This window comes from Hipposideros armiger, unplaced genomic scaffold (genome assembly GCF_001890085.2).
Source record: "Hipposideros armiger isolate ML-2016 unplaced genomic scaffold, ASM189008v1 scaffold_255, whole genome shotgun sequence".
NCBI classification, from domain to species: Eukaryota; Metazoa; Chordata; class Mammalia; order Chiroptera; family Hipposideridae; genus Hipposideros; species Hipposideros armiger.
Genome location: NW_017731605.1, coordinates 67829 through 89679, shown reverse-complemented (window position 1 = coordinate 89679; position 21851 = coordinate 67829). Strand labels below are relative to the sequence as shown.

General features: G+C 35.6%; 1 protein-coding gene across 1 annotated transcript in view; it reads left to right on the top strand.

Moving 5' to 3' along the window:
- TAF4B (TATA-box binding protein associated factor 4b) overlaps positions 1 to 21851 on the top strand; it is a gene marked incomplete at its 3' end in the record, with an annotated part of 77830 nt that overhangs the window by 32030 nt on the left and 23949 nt on the right. The window contains exons 8-9 of the mRNA XM_019656143.1: positions 6688 to 6820; positions 7695 to 7800. Of these exons, the coding sequence (XP_019511688.1) occupies positions 6688 to 6820; positions 7695 to 7800 (239 nt within the window). The remainder of the gene's footprint in view (positions 1 to 6687; positions 6821 to 7694; positions 7801 to 21851) is intronic.

Sequence of the window (21851 nt, the reverse complement as noted above, 5' to 3'; positions counted from 1 at the left end):
TACTGAACATCTATAGCCTATTGGTCCCTGAAGTGAAATAATGCTTGATAGCTGCATAGAGTTTTAAAAGCATGTCATGTATACACTGTGAATTTTAAAATAATTTTGTGATGCTGAAAATGCGGGGAGAAAACAGTCTGGAAATTTTAAGTGGCACTCAGTTAAGTAATGAATCTCAGACTAGAACCCAGTGTCTTTCCGTTTAAGTTATGGTGCTCATGGCAAGAACTTACAGGCTTCTGGAGTGTCCTGAAACAGAAAACTGTCGGATTATAATATCTTGGCAGCATTTACGTTTTGTAGGTTTGACTTGTTATACATTAGAAACAATTTCAATCAAGAAAAAACATAACAAAATCCAATGGTTAAATTTTAGGGATTTCTTTCAACTTCCTACTTTCATTTTTAAAAGAATGTAGAATAATTTAGTTTTACTTGTGAATCCTGCTTTCTTGTTTGACCCTTATTTCAGTTTTAGTCAACAATTTAATGTCAGTATTAATACTTTCCTATTTAAAATGGCAAAAACAAGAGCAGCCAGGCACTGAAGATGCATTGTAATCTGTTTTGCAACAGATTTTTACCTGGGGCACAAAACAGCATAAGCTATTCTGTATGGTAATGACACAGAGAGGATTGAACAAGGACATTCTTTCAAATCAACTAATTTAGAAAATGAATATTACTCAAAGGTGAATTAATATTTCTTGAGTAATTTAGGAATATCATCAGTGAGTTCATGATAAACCATATTCCAATGTAATCCTATGTCTAAGTGAGGAGAAAAACACTCAGGGTGCTAGAAACAAGAAAGTATTCAATGAAACTTACAAGAATTAAGGAAAATAATTATTTAAAATATGGAAATTACCACACTGGATTAAATCTGTCTTCTCTGCAACTCAGGATTCAGTCTCCACAAATGGTCTGTAGAATACAAGTATGGCTATCTTGTTTAATGTTAGATTTAAAATGTGTGTAATTTATTTCCTTTAATAATTGATCATGAAAATTGTATCCTTTAATAACTAATATAAAAATTCTCTGTTAATACTTTATTCTAGTTGGTGCTAATTTTCGTGATGAATTATACAGGTTTCCTGCCTTCTGGATGAGACGTTTTAAATATCACACTTTGAAATTATAAGAATCCTCTAATCTACTATTTAAGGGTTTAGGTTTTGTACAATTATACAAAATTTTATGAAATTATACATTTTTATTCCAGATTAAAGAAACCCTTTAGATTTATCATTACATGTTATCATTGATTATTGTTTATCTTCTGGGGATCTGCTAAAGCTCTCATCAAGTAAATTAATTAGAATTGCTAACAGTTTTTTCAGGTGTACGTTTTTTATTTTGTACTAATAGTTCAGTGTTTGTATATTTTGATACTAAAATGTTGAACTATGGGCCTAATCAGTAATTCTTGGGATTTCATCTAAGAATCTAGTTCTTATAAATGGTTAATCTTATTGGTTATCTATCAGTTCTGGTGCAGGTGTTGTTATATGATGTTATATACTCCAACAAAATGTTGAGCTAAACATTTTTACCTTTGTTTAAAAGTTAATGAAAGAGAATGGAAGAATTGTATAGTCTACTGGTGATAGATAATAAGTAGAAGCTTTCAGGAGTATTAGTGCTTAAAAGTTTTCTTAGAATATTTGTAAAAAAAACTTATAATTGAGCAAAAGCTATATTTAATTTAAAGATTCTCATTTTAATTAAAATTAAACCTAATTAGCAAAATTAATTAAATTTACTAAAGCTAAATTTTAATTTGATCATTTTAAAATTAAATTTTGGTAAATTCTAATAACTAATTTTACCACACAAAAATTAAACAGGGCCGGCCGAGTGGCGCGGTGGTTAAGAACTGGCTTGGGACGCCAGAGGGCCCCAGTTCGGATCCCACATATGAGGGCCAGTGACACTGCCCTCTACAGCTAAGATGCTAAACAACAGCTCAACCTGGAGCTGGGCTGCCGTGAGTTGCCGGCGACAGTGTAGGCTGCAGCCCCTGTGGCAATGGGTTACCATGGGCTACTATGTGTAGCCAGCAGCCAGCGTGAGCGGCCAGCAGCTGCAGTGAGCGGCCGTCCAGAAGCCGGCGACTGATCTGCCTTGCCCAAGAAGAGTGCAATGATGGTGCCAACTTGGGCCAGTGAAGCAACGTCCTCCACAACTAGACTGAAGAACAAGATGACAGCAACTTGTCTGTTCCCCTTTCCCCAATTCCCCAGCGCTGTTCCCATTCCCTCAATTCCCCAATAAAAATCTTAAAAAAATAAAAAAAAATTAAACAGTAAGCCTCTCAAATCCATAATGTGTGAATAAAATTCATGAATAATGAGAAAGCTAATTCAAAATTCATGGTTTCTGTTTTTGGATAAAAGGCTGACAATTTTAGAGAGTAAGTTGAATATTATTATTCTTAGTAATCTTGTATATATATATCACTTGAATATCTTTAAGAATAATTTATACTTGGAGTTAGGGCAGGAAGTTTTAATATTGTCATAGATCTTTTCCTTATTTCAAATGTGTGTATATATAGATAGATAGATAGATAGATAATATATTTTTTCCCCCAAGTGACTCTATTACTTGCTTTTCTTCTTTAATAGAATTGTAGAAATTTGATAAATAAGTGGCCAAGTATGTTCAGCAATCATTCTCCAAATATTACTGTTTTGTGGGTATAAGGGAAAAACAAATAATTATTAGTGCATTATTAACGTGGCAATTTTCCATTTCATTACAGCCCCTAAAATAAATCGACCAAGTATATTAGAAAAAAGTTTTCGTTGTCGCATCATATTTTTTTCTTGTAACTAATTATTTTGAAATATGGGTAACCATTAAAGAAGTTTCAACAAATATGTTTTTATATGAAGTACTCTGTGAGACTTAACTCAGTTGATTATCTTGACTTCAGTTCAAACTGGATAAAGAGAAATATTTTCAAGGTATAAGTTTTAGTCCCTGATTATGTTGGTGGTCAGTGTTTTCGTTAGAGAAGTTAAATAAAAATTGAGTAGGGAAAAAAAAAAAGGATCATTGGTTGTTTTACTGGCTCTCAGTTTCATATTGGACTAACCTATTAGGATCCAGACTTAAGCAGTTTGACTTAAGCAGTTTGTCTTTTTTCTTCCTTTTTTTTGCATTCTGTTAAAAGTGAGAGGAGGGATAGAATTCAGTTGTTGATTGTAATCTCTTAAATAGGGTTAATGAAAGGTTTGGTGAAGAAAGAGGTTGAATTCAAGTAAAACCTACCCTTTATTTACTATATGTAATTAGCGGTTACATGGAAAATTCTTCATGGGTCATAATTTAATCATGGCTTTATATGATAATAATTTTACTGTTATAGGTTAATTTTAGTTCATTTAAATTTACTTGAATATGTGTACCTGTTTAGTTTGGTAAGGGTACATTAGAATTTATAGAAAATAAACTATTTAGAGATAATATGCATACATATGTCATGTATATGTCTTATTTTTTAATTCAAGAAAATATTTTATTATGAAAATTTTCAAACAACAAAGTTTAGAGTGAATACTCATATACCAACCACCTAGATTCTGTTTACATTTAGTATACTTGATTTATATGTATTTATCCAGCCATCAATCATAATTTTTTGATGCATTTCAAAGATTCCTTCCTAAATAATTAAACACACACATTATTAACTACAGTTCATTATTTGTTTTTTCTTTTTAGCCCAAATTTACATACAATGACATGCACAAATTTTAAATGTATCATTGGATAAATTTTGACAGTGAATACTTCCGAATAACTCAAACCCCCTATTAAGATATAAAATGTTGCTATCACCTTGAAATTTCCTGTGTCCCTTCCCAGTCAGTCCCTACCCCATCTCCTCAGAAGTACCAACTCTTCTGATAATTTTCTCCCACAGATTAGTTTTGCTTGTTCTAGAACTTCATATAAATCAAATCAGACAATACGCATATTAAAATTTTTTAACAGAATTTCATAGGTTCTCGATTTGAAGCAGCATTTACTGATTCCTGTAAAAGCTGGTAATGTAATTAAAAATTCATTTGAGCACATTTTAAAGTGTTTGGAAGGCCCCTTTAAATTAAAGAAACAGCATATTCTGAGGTTTACCAAGGTTAAATTTTAATCTAGATTGGGCATGGCAAATAAATTTCACCTCCCACTGTAGGATTTTACTTGAGCTTTGTGTTAAAAGATATTCTGAGGCTGGATGTGCGTATATAGAAGTGCTGGCATTAGTAGATTATGCCATTGTCCCAGAAGATAAGGAACACATTGACTGTTCCTGAGAAATAGTTAGGAACCAACATGTATTTCCTGATTTTATGCTACAGTTTTTGTTTAGTTGGGCCCTGTTTTCTAGAACTCAACCTTAGTGTGTGCATGCCAGTAATCACATTTTGAATATTATATAGAAATTAGAGGAGATAATTACCCTTGATTTTAGTAACTGTGTGTGAATATACTACTTAGTTATTTAGAGATAAGTATTTGATTGTTGTATATTTATGAATAGAGGAATGGATTGGGGTTGAAATATAGAGAAAGCAAAGTGTGAGGCGTGTTCTCATCTATTTGTTTAATCCATACTTGTGTTTCTTTGCTTCCTTTCCGTATGGAATTTAAGGTCCATGTCAGATATCCTAGATCATAATTATGTAAAACTTACAATTAATGTAAAAATACTTGTAAAAAATCCTTACATTCTTCACGAAAAGAATATTTTGTGGCTCTAGACCTGTGTTTTCTGTAAATGACTAGAACATTAATTTGTGTTAAATCCAAATAAAACATCAGAATTTAATATGTCAAAAGAAAAAGCTAAGCTATGTACTATTTCCCAGTCTTCCTTTGTAGTGGTTTTTTGGAGGGAAAGTTAAATAAAGGACTCAAGTTTTAAAAAATACCTCTTTTGTTTGCCAAGTAGAAGCAAATATCCCTTTTATGGGCCAATTTCTATTCCTCTCAGATAGTTTCAATCTCTATAAGATGCCTGATACTGTGGTTTTAAATAGTACTTACTCTGAAAGAACACTAATGAATTGTTATACTTTTTCACTCATGTTTTATTTTGTTTGGTAAGTGTGCAGGAATATGCTGCATATGTGCTGCCCCAAGTGTTATAGTCATTAAAATGAGCAATGATGGGGATTCAAGATTGTTGATCTCAGCACAAAACTTTGTGATATGTATAAATATCCCATATTATTCATATATGTACACACACACACACACCCACCCCTCCTGCCTAGTCCCAGGGGTGTGGAGTCCCAACCCCTCTTCACCTGAGCGGCAGGCCACTGGCTGTTATATTTTTGAGTACCCATCAAAACAGGGTATGAAGACTAACTCATAATCAAATTTCTAATAATATTTTTTTACTGTCTTTCTTAATAAAAATACTGAAAAGAATACCTAGTAAAGGATATCAAGGAAGAAAATGCAAACAATAAGGAAATAAGCCCAAGTTGTCAGGAGTGGTTTTTAAGTTTCTTTCTGAATACATAAATGAGACTCTGAATGTATATATATATATATTATGTTGTAGAATTTAAATCTGTACATAAGTATGACCTCCACTTGTTGAAATGCATCATTGCTTTCAAGAGTTCTTTCTCTCTTTATAGAGTCTTTTCTTAGAATGACGGTGATTGAATTATTCTAACTCGTATTTCTTCTCTAGGGGCATGAGTTCCTATAGGATTATTTATTGGGGCATTTTGAGTTTCTTATGAGTTAATTTTGTTTAGTATTATACACTAGGTTTTAAATATTATTTACAAAAAAATTAAAGTATACAATAGATTGTACTCCCAAAATTCTGTTCAGAAGTCTATCTTTTGGCTTGTTTATATTAGCCATACATGGGTTTAAGGACTTATAAATATTTTACTATCAATAGCTGGCTCATATACATGGTGACTGTTTTTCTTCTTTGAAGTGAAAAAAAATGAAGCTCTGCTATTGTGTTTTCTTCTTTGAAGCTAAAAATAAGGCTCTGCTATTACCTTGATTTCTCTTCCTTTGTGCCCAACCCTCACCCTCTGGATTTCTTGAACTGTTTGTTACCTTGGAGAATGCCTTCAACATGGTCATTTTCCAGATACTTTTTAAAAATATCCCACTAAAAGTCCTTATCTTTTGGAGATATATTTACAGATAAAGAGACACAATATATCTTATTTTAAAAGCAAATCCTTTAAAATAATTGAAGATGGTGGGGAAGTGGGTAGAGATATAGAAGAAATAAGATGGGTCAAGAATTAATTATTGTTCAAGCTAGGTAATAATGGTACCATGTATCTTTTTATTGTTCTACTTTTGTATATGTTTGAAAATTTCCATAAGTTAAAAAAATGAAAATAGGATGCATATGCAGGTTTAAATTGGGCAGTATGTAATGTAAATTTGAATTTTACTCTAAAAAATAACATATAATGTGTGTGCTAGTAATGTTTTTTGCTTTTGAATAAGATAATTTTGTTACATACAAATTTAAATTTTAAATAGGCTTTCTTATGCTAAGTTGAAGGTATATTTACAGTTAGATGAGCGCAGCTGTTTGTTCTATTGTGATAACTGAAAGTTTGTTCTTTTCCTAAAGCAGGTTTGGTTGAATGACTATAACGATAATTCTCATTGTTTTAGGTGGTCCAGCAGCCTTCAGGAGGCATTGCAAAACAAGTGACTACACTGTCCCATTCCCCAGCATTGACCATTCAGAAATCTGGACAGAAGATGCCAGTGAGCACCACAATACCTACCAGTCAGTTTCCTCCAGGTAGACTCTGACCTCCCACCCCCACCCCATCACCCTGGGTTTGAAACATGATGGAGTTTTGTACTTTTTTATTGTTATGTTAAGAGAGATTTGGTATTTTATGTTGGGACCTATGAAAGAAAACTGTAAGATAACTATATTACATTCTCCCTCTTTTTTTTCATATTTTCACTTATTTTTTTATATTACATTCTTTACATACATTCATAGCCACTTTTTAGGAATCTATGTTTTAGAATAAAAGAAGCCTACTCACTGTATTGTAATTAGATAAAATAATGTAGTAATAAATAAGTACTTTTTTAACTTATAAAAATTTTTATAGCCTTATTTAATTTTACTTCTTATTTTTTTTTTTTTAAGCTGAGCCATCCTGCCACCTGTTGGCAGCTCAGTGGCTGCTCAGCTCGGGTTGGGCATCAAACCGCTGTTGCTCAGAGCTCAAACTCTTGAGCGAGCTCTTAACCAACTGAGCTACTCTGCCGGCCCCCTTATTTCATTTTAAAATGTACTTCTTTGTCTAAGTTTGGAAATTAATCTTACACATAAAATTCAGATGTTTTATGTACTTTTACAAGCTACCAATATAAATGATATGTTATTAACATGTTTCTGTCACCTTTTTTATGATGTTGGTGATTCTGTAGACAATTTGAAGTCTGTAGTTCTTGATTTTAGCAGATAATTTCTTGTGTAGGGAATAAATTCATTGTTATATTTGAATTTAAACACAGTTCTGGACAGGTTGAAATTCTCTTTGATTATTCCATGTGTATTTAAAGCTGTTGTCCTGAATTTTTCCTAATGTCATATGATTGCTTTTTTCTTTTTTTTTTTAACTCCTAGGTGTTTCTTTCTTCTTTTGTTTTTATAGCTTCCATTCTCAAGCAAATTACCCTGCCAGGAAATAAAAGTCTGTCACTTCAAGGATCTCCTATTCAGAAAAATAAAATAAAAGAGAATGGAGCAACATTTTCCAGGTAAAGAAAATAAATAGCTGAAACTTGGTTTGGTTTAAGGAAGTAATATTTTAAAAAGATAAATGACAGAACAATACTTATATAAAATACATATATTAATGCTTTTTAAAAATGCTAATAGTACTTTATTGAATGTAAATTATAAACAGTAAAGTGCACAAATTTTAAGTATACAGTTCAGTGAATTTTGACAAATAAATACCTGTGTAATCATAATCCAGATCAAGATGCTGAACACATTCATCATCTTTATGCTCCTTTCAAATCAATTACCCCCAACCCCTGCCTCCAGCAGCCACTATTTTTATATTTATCACCATAGATCATTTTTGTCTATTCTTGAACTTCACGTAAATGAGAAATTACATTATCTGGTTTTGCATCTGACTTTTCACTCCGTATGTTTTTGAGATTCATTTTCGATGTCATTTTTGAGTTATTAGAAGATTGTTCTTTGTATTGGTGGGAAATATTGGTTATATTAGTGTAAATTTGTTTATCCTTTTCCCTGTTATTGAACATTGGGTTGGATTGTTTATAGATTTTGACAATTATATATAAACATTTACGTACAGATTTTTATGTGAACATAGTTTCTCATTTCTCTGTGGTAATATCTAGGTATATGATGGCTGGGTCATTAGATAAGTGTGCGTTGAACTACAGCAGGTCCTGTATTTACTACAGTTCAACTTACGATTTTTGAACTTTACAATGGTGCAAAAGCTATATGCATTCAGTAGAAACTATACTTCAGAATTTGAATTTTGAACATTTCCTGGCTAGCCATATGCCCTTTGATACTCTCATGATGCTGGGCAGTAGTGAGATGATTTTGCCCAACTGTAGACTAATGTAAATGTTCCAAGCATGTGTAAGGTAGCTAGGCTAAGCTATGATGTTCAGTAGGTTAGGTGTATTAAATGCATTTTCATTTAAGATATTTTCAATTTATTATGGGTTTATTGGGACGTAACCCCATCATAAGTCCAAGAGCATCTATATTTAAGAAACTATCATACTGTTTACCAAAGAGACTATCATTTTGTATTCTTACCAGCAGTGATGAGAGTTCCACATGCACTCCAACTTTGTCAGTGCTTGGTATTTTCAGGTTTTTTTAATTTTTACCATTTTAATAAGTGTATTTTGGTTATTATTATTGTGGTTTTAATTTGCTTTTTCCTTATGACTGAAGCTGTTGAGCATCTATTTTTGTGCTTATTTGTTATCCTTATATCGTCTTTGGTGAAGTGTATGTTCAAGTCTTTTGCCCATTTTTCTTATTGAGTTATTTGTTTTCTTCTTGTTGAGTTTTTAGAGTTCTTTATATAGTCAAGATCCAAGTCCTTTGCTACATAAGTGATTTGGAAATACTTTCTTTATGGTGTGTTTTATCATTTTCTTACTAATATCTTTCACAGAGTAAAAGTTTTTAATTTTTTGTAGTCCAGTTCATTAACTTTTTCTCTTGTAGCTTATGCTTTTCAGGTTTTATCTAAGACATGTTTATGTAACCCGGGGTTACAAAGATTTTGTCCTATGCTTTGTTCTGGAAGTTTTACAGTTTTAGGTTTGTCCTTTTTGTATTGATATTCTTTAATTGCCACTTATTGCCTATATACAAATAAATGTGTGACTATTCTACACTCATGTTAAAAGGATAAAAATAATAACATATTTGAAGATACCTTGAAATTGTATCATCACTAATATAAAGGCAGAATGTATGCACCCTTATAAACTAGTACAAGAGAAGTCACACTGTAGCTTTGCAGCTACACAGACCTCCACAATCCCCAATATATAACCTTAATAGTTTGGAAGAATCATTTTTCTCAAAAGATATAAGAAGTATTTGTTACCTTTACAATTTGTATGAGTACTATAATTTTATATATCTAGAAATAAACTAATGAAATCCAAGCTAATGTTGCATGCAAGGAATCTGGACAAACCTGAAGCTGGTTCTGTTCCATCAGGCACATTGGTTGTGCCAGGTGAAAGAGAGGTGTCAGCAACGCCTATATCTAGAATTCCACCCAACATGCTACTCATCAGATGAGCCTAGTATATTAAAAACACTTATTTTGTGTTTTATTGTGTTAAGTCCTCTGTATCCTTATTTATCTTTTGTCTGTTCGTTCTATCCATTATTGAGAGTGGAGTGTTGAAGTCTCGAAATATTATTGCAGAACCGTGTATTTCTCCCTTCAGTTCTGTCATATTTTGCTTCATACATTTTGTTAGTCTGTTAATAGATGCGTAAATGTTCATAATTATTATAGCTTCTTGCTGTATTTAACCTTTTATTAATATATAATATTCTTTGTCTCTTGTAACCTTTTTTGATTTAAAGTCTATTATGTCTGATATTAGTATAGCCACTCCTGTTTTCTTATGGTTACTATTTACATGGAATATCTTTTTCCATCTGTTCATGTTCAGTTCGTTTGTGTTTTGGGATCTAAAGGGAGTTTCTTATAGACAGTATGTATACAAGGTGTGATCAAACAACATGGTGAATGTTTAAATTAAAAAAATTTATTACAGTAAAAGACATATCATCATTAATAATCCCCCTCAAAATACTCCCCCTCACTTCAAACACACTTTTCCCATCATTCTTATCACTTTCTGAAGCAGTCTGGAAGTCCTCTTTCATGAGTGTCTTTAGTTATGCTGTTGTGGCTGCCTCAATGTCCTGAATCATTTTGACTTTGGGGAAGAGCCAGAAGTCGCATGGTGCCAGATCCTGTGAATAAGGTGGATGAGGACACGCTATAATGTTTTTATTTGACAGAAATTACCATATACCAGAAGCGATGTGTGACATGGAGTGTTGTCATGATGGAGGATGATTTACAGCACACTTTAAAACACCTTCTCTCAACTGTAGCTCACACCCAACTACACCAAACAAGTTGAAACTTGTCACACACTGTTACTAAGGTTCGACACGCCACTTCCCATATTGAAGATCCCTGCCTTTCTGTTGGATGGCACTCGGCGGCAGCATTCAACCGTATTTTTTAATCAAAACAGGAAAAGCTCCATGTCACACATTGCTTCTGGTATATGGCAATTTCTGTCAAATCAAAACATCACAGTGTGTCCGCATCCACCTTATTCACTGGATCTGGCACCGTGCAACTTCTGGCTCTTCCCCAAAGTCAAAATGACCATGAAAGGTAAATGTTTTGAATCGATTCAGGACATCAAGGCAGCCACAACAGTGCAACCAAAGACACTTATGAAAGAGGACTTCCAGAACTGCTTCAGAAAGTGGCAAGAATGGTGGGATAAGCGTGTTCAAAGCGAGGGGGAGTATTTTGAGGGGGATTAATGGCAATGTGGCTTTTACTGTAATACATTACTTTTTTTTTAATTTAAACAGTCACCATATTTATCACACCTCGTATTAGGATCATATGTTTTTATCCATTCTGCCAGTTGCTGTGTTTTGAATATAAAGATCATTCCATTTACATTTAAAGTAATTACTGATAAAGAGAGACTTATCATTTTAATGTTCTCTTTAAGTCTTACAGCTTTTCTGTCCCTCATTTCCTACATTATTGTATTCTTTTGTGTTTAGTTGCTTTCTTTTATAGTGAAATGTTTACATTTTTTTCTCCTTTTGTGTATATTCTGTAGCTATTTTCTTCAGGGTTACCATGGGAAGTACATTTAACATCCTAAAATAACACTGTAATTTAAAATGTGCCACATAACGATATTTTGATCAACAACAGACCTCATATATGATGGTGGTCCCATAAGATTATAATGGAGCTGAATTTCCTCTAAGAAATGGAAGGATATATGGTTCAGAAGGACTTTTTTTTCTTCTCTGCTGGGCGCAGTAATGTGGGGCTTGGCAAAAGATTTCCACTCACTCACAGCACCTCAATTTTGAATGTACAGATTACATCTCAGTCAGCCACTGACCTGTTTCAGCCCAGATGCTCCTGTTACCACAATGCTACATATTCAGAGGGTGCGACAGCCCCCCCAGAGCTAGCTTGATGGTCTTCAGAGTACATTGCTGTAACTTTTTTATTGAGGACCTAAGATCCTGTACAAGGCACGGGTTCACAGGCACTACCTTAGGTATTAAGTGCCACTGCCACTTTAGTAAAGCTTTCTGTGGTAGTGTGGAACCAGTCTGTCCCTGTGTTTTGGAAATGTTTTCAGGTTGTAATGATGTAAAGCATAGGTAAGTTTTATTTCTTCCATCAGTTCAATGCCAGAGAGAGCCCTTATGTGCCAGATAGTGTCAATGGAACAAAAAAACAAATTTCCAAAGTCAAAATGAGTCCTCACTTGTACAACCTCTCCATATTAAACTGTTTCTCTTTTTATGAGTACCACAAAGCTTCTTAATCTGACCACGGATCTAACATGCAATAGCCCAAACCACACTGCCATGACAAATCATCTGTTCCTTTATCTCTCCATCTTGATTTCTTATTCCTGCTCAGCCTCAGGCCACCTTTCACTCCCTCCTACAGTCACTGTTGTGGTGATGTATACCTTACTCAGCCAGTTTCACCTTGATATTTGCAATCAGTTCAGCCCACATCCTGTTCATGGAACCACATTGACAGCTTTGATGCACTATTTCTTATCCTGTTGGAAGGAAGCAGGGACAGTGTTTATGAAGTCTACAGTTGTGTATACAGTAACATTCTACACCTTCACAATCACCACTCAATCACTGACTCACCCAGAGCAACTTCTAGTCCTGCAAGCTCCATTCCTTGTAGTACCCTATCCACGTGTACCATTTAAAAAATATTTTACTGTATTTTTACTGTAATTTTCTGTGTTTAAATAACATAAATACTTATCATTGTGTTACAGTTTTGTACAGTATTTAGTACAGTAACATGCTGTACAGGTTTTTGTAGTCTAGGAGAAATAGGCTATACGATACAGCCTAGGTGTGTGGTAAGCTATACCATCTAGGTTTGTATAAGTATACACTCTATGATGTTCACACAATGACAAAATTACCTACTGATGTGTTTCTCAGAATGTGTCCCTACCACTAAGCAATGTGTGACTATATACTAGCTTAACTTATATAATGTACAAAAACTCTGCTCCTTTACTGCTCTTTCCCCATCGTTTTAGGTCGTTGATGTCACAGAATTACATCTTTATCTTTATACCTTGTGTGCAACCAAAACATAAACTTACAATCCTTTAAATGCATTAGTCTCTTAAATTATGTAGAAAACAAAATGTGGAGCTAAATCAAAGTTTCTGTGATTCTAACTTTTAAATTAATAATTGTCTTTATTTAGCGTGTCTCCAAAGTCATAGAAAACAAAAAAATGGAGTTACAAACCATTATTAAAATACTAGCTTTTATAATTGCCCATCCATTTACCTAAATTTCTTCATGTGGCTTCAAGTTCCTGTCTAGTGTCCTCTCTCATTTTACTCTGCAGGACTCTCTTGAGCATTTCTTGTAAGGCAAAGCTACTGGTACAACAAAACTTGAACTCTCTCAGGTTTATCTGGGAATATCTTAATTTCTCTTTTACATTTGGGGGACAGTTTTGCCAAATATAAGAATCTAGATTGAGCTTTTTTTTTTTTTTTTTTAGCATTTTGAATATATCAGCCCATGACTTCTAGCCTCCCATGATACATTGAAAATCTGCTCAGAATCTTCTTAGTGAGGATCCCTTGTATGTGATCAGTCCCTTCTCACTCTCTCTTCTCTCTTGCTGCTTTCTAGATTCTCTCTTTGTCTTTTGAAAGTTTGATTATCATATTTCTCGTTGTGGGTCTTATTGAGTTCATCTTATTTGGAGTTCGTTAAGCTTCTTAGATGTTTATATTTATGTCATTCCTCAAATTTGGAATGCTCTCAACCATTTTTTCTTCAAATATTCTTTCTTCCCCTTCTCCACCTCTGGCACCCTTACAATGCATATGTTTGACCGTTTGGTGGTGTCCCATAGATCCTGTAGGCTTTGTTCACTTTTTAATCTTTTTTTTCTTTCTGTTTCTCATACTCAATAATTTCCATTTTCTTCAAGTTTACTGATTCTTTCTTCTGCCTTCTCTAATTGGCTTTGAATCCCTCAGTGAGTTTTTCATTTCAGTTACTGTACTTTTCAGCTCCAGAATTTCTTTTTGGTTTCTTTTTCAGTTTTCTATCTCTTTATTAATAGTTCCACTTTGTTCATACATCATTTTCTTGACTCTCCCCATATCTTCATTTTGTTCTTTGAAACAGTTCATACCCTTACCCCCTGCTCTTTCTTATTTCATTGGCAGTTCTTAGGATTTTGCTATTCTGTATAAATTGAAAGCATCAGTTTAAATTCCACCAAAATCCCTGCTGGAATTTGAATTGGCGTGGCCTTGAGCCCATAGGTCCACTGTCCTTCAGCTGATTTCTGTACAATTTTGAGCCTTCAATCTATGCACATGATTTATGTCTCCACTTAGGCACGCCTTCTTTAACATATTTCAATAGTGATATATCAATATTTTTATTTGTACAGGTTGCACACAAGTTGTTGCATTTATCTGTTAGATTTATTTCTAGGCACCTTTTTATAGTTACTGTAAATAATATTTTTGGTAATTGCCTATTCTGTTCCTAGTATGTAGAAAGCAGGCTGTTGTTTGTTTGTTTTAAATCATATGCCAATTGTCTTGTTAAGTTCTTATTTCTGATAATTTTTAGATTATTTTAGGTCATTTATGTAGACAATGATGTCAGCAGTGAGATTAGAATTATAGGTTGACTTTTTAAAAATTATTTTCAGCACTTTAAAGGTGTCTTTCCATTGTTTTCTGGTATCCATGTACTGGTATGTGTTCACTTTCAAAGATAAAACATACAAAGAAAAGCCACCCTGTGTTAAACTACAGGGAAACAGCAACTCATTTGGAACTCCAGTGACTTCAAATATTGGATGATCAAATATTCATTATTAAAAGCTGTTATAAAATGGTTAAAAATAAAGTGTGGAATCACAAAAATGAGCATGTAACAATTATCTATGAAGAAATGAATACAAAGATTTGGGAAAAAAAACAAATAGGACATTGAGAAGTGAAAAATGTAATTGTTTAATTTAAAACCTTATTGGATGGGTAAAACAGATTAAACCTGAGGGCCTAAATCAGGTTTATTTTTCTCCATAGAGGATTTATGACTTTCTTCTAGGAACCAGGGATGACTGTTGACTTGAGACCACTTTAGCCTTGTTCTAGGGAAGCTGACTTATTAAGCAGCAGTCTCAGATAAAATTTCTCCACCTTAACAGAGGCCCAAGAACTAGTGCTAGCCACAGGCATTTGCCTGAGGCAGTTCTGCCTTTACAGTGTGTGTGCTCATTGCTTATTTTTACTGACACCTTTTTGACAATTTCTGTGCACCCAGCACTGGAATGAAAATGTTTTATGCTGGTCTAGTCATAATACCATGTAATGTCTCCTCAGTAAATCTAGTCCACTTACTGCCTGAAGCAAAAGTGTCACCATTAGTATTTTCTTTGGGAAATTTCTAGCTTATTACTTTGGCTCATTTTTCTGTTGAGTGCTTATTACCTTCCAGAATTATATATACTAGATATATGTATGTAATTATTTGTTATATATGTTGTAAATATTTTTCTCCTAATCTTTTGTTTAATGTGTACTTTTGTTTTTAATGTCTTTTGTTCTATGAAGATTTTTAAGTCACAAAATTAGATTTATCAGTCTCTTCCTATATGGCTTTCCTGTCCTGAGCTCAGATTGATGTGTGCCTATATTTTCTTTCAAGACATCTATACAGACACACCTCACATATGCACACATAGCTTTTCATCTTCAGTAATTCTTGATTTTGTCTTCATAAATGTCTGAAGCAGAAATTAACTTTTTCCCAATTGGATTGCTTGTCTTAAAAGTAGTTACTGAAGAATTCATCATCCTTACCTTTCTGACTTGAAATGCCACCTTTATCTTATAGTAAATTATAATTTACACAAAGGTACATTTCTAGCATTTCATTTTAATGCCATGTTTTTGTTTTATTTCTATGTTAATAATTTTGTTTTCAATTACACCTTGGTTATTTGTTTTTATATCTGATAGAGTAAGTCCTTTTTCTTTACTCCTTTTTAACCAAAGATGTCTTGTTATTTTTTTTTATTGCACATGAATTTTAGAAGCAGCAGGGCAGTTCTATGAAAATTTTGCTTTGAGATTATGTGATTAGGTTAATGTGGGGGAGAATTGAATATTTTATGATGTGAACCATCTTGAACTATAGTTGTAGATGTTAGAATTCAGTAAGGTCGTATATACCAGAAAAACTAAAAAACAGTGGCATAAGCAAGATAGAATATTTCTCTCATATTCAGGAAAATTGGAAGTAGGCAGACCATTGCAGGTATAATGGTTCATGGTTTTAGGGACCTGGGTTCCTTCTTCTTTTTCTTTCTGTTCTTCAATCACACTAATCCTGTTCCCACTGTACATTTTTTAGATGTGATAGTCCCTGGACTCTGTGTCCCCCAGGCTTCACATGGTTTGGTCATTCTTATTTCAGTTTAAAAGTCTGAGTTATCTTTTTAGAGAGTCTTTGCTTGGCCAATCAATGTAAATTGGCTTCTTAAATCATATCCACTGTCTAAAAACACTTATCTAAAGTTATCCTATTTATTGGTTCACCCTTCCTTGTGTTTCCTACTCCTTTTTAAATCTGTCTGAGAATTTATAATAACTTTTGTTTACTGTTGTATAATGTTTAGAACAATGCCTGGTTTATGATAAGCTTTCAAATATTTGTTGAAATAATTTCGGAAAAGAATAGAAGTACCTATAATCTTAACTATTTTTATTATAAGATATCTTTTGTTTTTGCACTAAGATACAGTTTTCAATTTTGTATAATACTTTCTAGTAATTTGTGTCATATGTGGTTTATGCATCTTTTTATGGTGATGTCTTTTTTTAATTTGCTTTCTTGGATATTGATATCACTTCAGTTATTGTTGAAATGAAGCTTAAAATAGACCTTTGATGTTGACTCTTTTGTTAAATAACAGGAGGTATTAGTTTTTGGCGTTAGATCTTGTCTTGACTTAACTGGATGAGGTTTAATAACAGAATGATATCTGCTTACTTTTTCAAAACTACTTGTTTAACTGAAAAATTGTTTTTTGCTTGGGACTTTCCACTAAGAAAATCAGTTTTTATTTGGTTTGCCAGTACACCTGGGATGAGTAAGGGAAGCTATATTGTGCTTAAACACCAGAGGGTGCCAGAGATTCATGTTTATTCTTCAGATTTCAGAATCTGAAGTGACAAATACAGTAACCTCTGCAGTTTGTATAGTTAGCCCTATTTAAACTGAGTGGCTATTTGATGATAATAAGGAATTGTTGATTTTTTGAAGATATAAGGATTTATGGTTGGTTTTTTTTGAGTCATATTTTAGAGAGAAATAATAAAATATTTATGGATGAATGATGCTTATATATGTATATATATGTATATTTCTTCTGTTACAGAAGGTATTGGGTTGTTGAAAAAGTCATGACGTATTTTTTCCTGTTTTTCATTGCAAAAATGAGTCATGACTGTTCCGACAACCCAATATTTTAACAGCTAAGAGTTTAGTGTGATTTTTAATTTTTTTCTTTATAAGCTGCTTTTAGAAAATAATATAGGACAAGATTACATGCTATTTGCATAGTGTTTTCCCACCAACTTTAATGTCCATTTTTCCATATTTCAGGAATCAAATTCTCTACTGTAAATTAAATATGTGTTCTACCTTGCTCCATATGTAATTTATTGTTTGGTTATGTATTAAGAGTCTGTCCTTATATGTACAAGTGTATCAATAATATACATCGGTTATATATGTGGTTAAATCATTCCAGAGCAAGGACTTAAAGAAAAAACAGTTTCTGGTAACAAAAACCCTTTCATCTTGTAAAGACAGAGGAGACAGGGATGAAGCATCCATGTGAGCTGTGCTCAGATTAGCTCTAAATTTAGGGTTAAAATTCAACAAAAGAAGTCTTCTTGAAGAATTGCCTTATTCTAGATCTTGTTAGAAAATAGGTTCTTAAACATTCCTCACAGGGAAATTACAGAATGAGGACTTAGAGATGAGATCAACGTCTTTCGAAGTTATTAGCCAGATTTTGTCATAGTAAAATGTTATTTAGGAAAAATTATGTTTGTACTTCATTACAGAATGAATTGGGAAGAAAAAAACATTAGAAGTAGATACGCTATAAAGCAAAGGTTGAAATTAGGTGGGCAGGAGACAGGGCATATCTTTTTTATGTCATGGGCATCCTCAAGAAAGATCAAAGCCAAGATACAGTGATAACGCTATGGTATGATTTATAGTAAAAATTTCTTAACATGATTCATCATTCAATTAAGAATGTATAATTGGTGACAACCACATTACAGTGCATATAATCGTGATAGAATTATGAGAGTCTGTGAAAGCTCAGACTCTCAAGGTTAGATGGTCCTTCCAGCGCTCTAATCCTTCAATACCTGTCTCACAAGTGGGCATCTAATGCCTGGACTTCTCCCGGGATGAATGACCTGCTACCTCTTCTTTCCCTCTCTGAATAGTCCTGGTTTTTTTTAAATTGTGTTTTCAGCTGATGTCTGCCACCTTAGAGTGTCTCTGCCCCCATCCCCCCATTCTGGCTCTGGCTTTTCCTTCTGGAATGAAACAAACCACATCTGTACTCTCTGCTTTTGAGAACCCAGCAGAGTGTGGAGGACACAACTGGCCCCAAGTGAGCTCTTCTCCAGGCTGACCAGCTCCAGGTTCTGCAGTCTTAATGTGTGGGATTTAATGGACCTTCCTCTCCCCACATGGCTGCCTTCATGGACACTCTGCACATTTCCCCCTTGTTCTCATAAGCAAGGCCTGGATGGAACCTTAAAGGTACATTCAGACAGATCAACAAGAAACTGATCCTTGATTCTGGGACTCACTCTCCTTTAGGTGCATCTGTGAACTATGTCATGAAGTCAACTTACATGACTCCTCTGTCAACCACCATTCATTCACTCATACCTTGGGTGCACCAAGGATGCGGTGGTGAACAAGACTGCTGTGAAACTTGGGGTCCAGTGTGGGAGACAGGTATAATATGATTGTGGCCACGAGGGTTAGGTACATGGTGAAGTGAGCTTATGTAAAGGGGGACATAACCAGGTTTGGGGAGGAAGTAAAGTGTGCTCTGAGAGCACTTCCTCATTTTCTTAACATTTCCAAATCCTGGTCCTCAAGAAAGGAAATCTCTGCTTTGCTATTTCATTGTTTCTTGATCCACAAGGTTATAGGTCAGTGGCTAACCTATGGCTTGTCCAATTCGCTATGCCTGGCATGTTCAGAATCTTTACACATCATTCACTCATCCTTCCATTTGTCTGTCCGTCCATCCATCCACTTATTGATCCATTGCTTGGGTGCACTGGGGGTGTGATGAAGGAATCCATGGCAATCTTCATTGCTGGGGAAGCTGAAATAGGAATTACACAGGTCAGGGATGGGGTGGGGGTGACAGTAGATGTAGCAGCCCTGTGGCTGGAGAGCGAGTGTTGGATAGAGGGACTGGGGCCTGAGGGCAAGCATAACAAGGCGGGCAGAGGAGGCGACAGAGGCCAGCCTGTGCAGGGCCTTGTAGGCAACGGGCAGGATTTTGATCTTTATTGCGATCTTTTTCCTGGATTGGTGTGGGAGGGGCATGAGAAAGTTCAGTGCAGCTGCTGGGTGGAAAGTGGGTGGGGATGGGAATAGCCTCATAGGGAGTGCGTTAGACCATGTTGATGTTGGAGATGGAGAGGAATTGCTGGATTTGAGAAAGACTTGGGAAAGGGGTGGGAGGAGAAGGAGATGGTTATGTCCAAGATGCACCTGTATTACAATAGTTTCCTGGGACTGCTATACAAAGTACCACAGACTGGGTGGTTTCAAACAATAGAAAGCTCTCCTCTCACTGTTCTAGAGGCTAGAAGTCCACGTTGTCAGCAGGACCATCCTCGCTCTGAAGGCTCTAGGGGAGAAGCAATCCTTTCTTGGCTCTTCCAGTGCCTGGGAGCCATTGGCATTCCTCGACTCCCATTGGCATCACTCTAATCTCCGCCTCTGTGATCACATTGTCTAATGTCTTCTGTCTAACCTCCCTCTGCCTCACTCCTGAGATTTAGAGTCCACCTGGATATTCCAGGATAAGCATCTCCTCTCAAAATCTTTAACATAATCACACCTCTTGCCATGTAAGGTAATGTTTACTCTTTTACCATATAAGGTCACATCCACAGGTTCCAGGAAGTAGGACATTAACATACCTTTTTGTGGGCCATCCTGTAGCCCACTATAGTGCTTAAGTATAACAACTATATAAGCCAGCATTTATGTGGTGCTGACTGTGTGCTAGGTGCTACGGCCTAACTGTTTCATATGTACTGGCTCACTAGATCTCATGGCAGCCCTATGAGATAAGTACTATTGTCGTTTCCTCTTTGTAGATGAGGAAACTGAGGCTCAGAGAGGTCAGACTAGCACACTGTCAACGTCACCACAGAGCCGCAGAGCTGGGATTTGAACTCAGGCAGTCTAGATCTAAAGTCCTTGCTCCTAATCAGCGGGCCACACTGCTCCCTACTCTGGGTGAATGGAAGGGTAGGGGACGCCCACTGAGATGAGGCACCCTGGAGAAGTTCAGGGGTGGAGGACAGGAGTTTGGTTTGAGATATGGGGAGCCATAGCCCCTGATGTCCACACCCCTCTGTCTCTTCCTTCTTGCTAGGTCCAGCCTCATGTCTGTGTTTCTGAGTAATGAGACCGCGCACACAGCTCCCCTGCCCTTGCAGCATGTGGAAAAAGCCCTGGGCAGCCAGCCTTCTTTAGAATCGCCAGCCCCATTGTCCAGCCTCCTGGCCCTGAGGACTGGCTCCAGAGCCCTTGGTGCCCACACGTGCAGCAGGCAGCTGGGAGGGTGTCACAATGATGTACAGGTCTCTAAGGCCCTGCTAGTGGTAACCATGGAGCCTGGAGCCCAGCTGTGCCTTAGGCCACTCAGCAGCCCCACCCTCCTGAGAGAGTGGAACCAGGAGGCTGCAGTCTGCCCTTGACATCGTCCCTTGGACCACACTCTCCTCACTGACAAACACCCACCTTGGAGTCTGTCTTTTAACCCCAGTCTTGCTGCTACTTAGGGCTTAGGGCTCAGCCCACCCAGCTGGGTTATGGCTAGGAGGGCTATGCACTCTGTTATGTGGGGAAATCAGTTAAAAGTCATGAGACCTGTTCTCACCCCACTTGCACCTGAAACATGGGTAGGCTTCAGATTACATGGATGGAAGGGAAAGGGCATTCCAGGTGCAAGAAATTGGGGGGAAGGTAGGAAGCAAAGGTGCAGAGCTGGGAAAAAATGGATGCAAGATGAGTTGCAAGATGACTATGATGGAGGGGCTGGAAGGGCTCAAATTCCAGAGTGTCTAGTATACCAGTGTGGAAGGGATGGACCAACGGTTTTGTAAGAAATTATTCTCTTTCAGTCACAGAGATTCTCTGCTTGTGCATGTTGTTTGTACTTTAAAAAAAGAAAAGTGGTGCCTTCAAATTGAGCATCCGGAGGAAGAAGGCAGTGTGTGTGCTATGTGAACAACCAACACCATCCTGCCGTAAAGGAGAAACAGACAAGATAGCTGAGGGTTCAAAGCCAAGGGAACAGAAGACCCAGAGGAGCACAACATGCAAAGGTGCGCAGTTGTTTCAATTAAGTCCAAGTACTACGTCATTACATACTTCTCACACTGGAGGACACAAGAGTACCCGATACATCTTTCTGAAGCAACAAGTTTATTGCAAGATTTGGAAGAACCAACTGCTTTTTTTTTTTTTTTAAGATTTTTTTATTGGGGAATTGGGGGGATGGGAACAGCATTGGGGAATTGGGGGAAGGGGAACAGACAAGTTGCTGTCGTTTTGTTCTTCAGTCTAGTTGTGGAAGACGTTGCTTCACTGGCCCAAGTTGGCACCA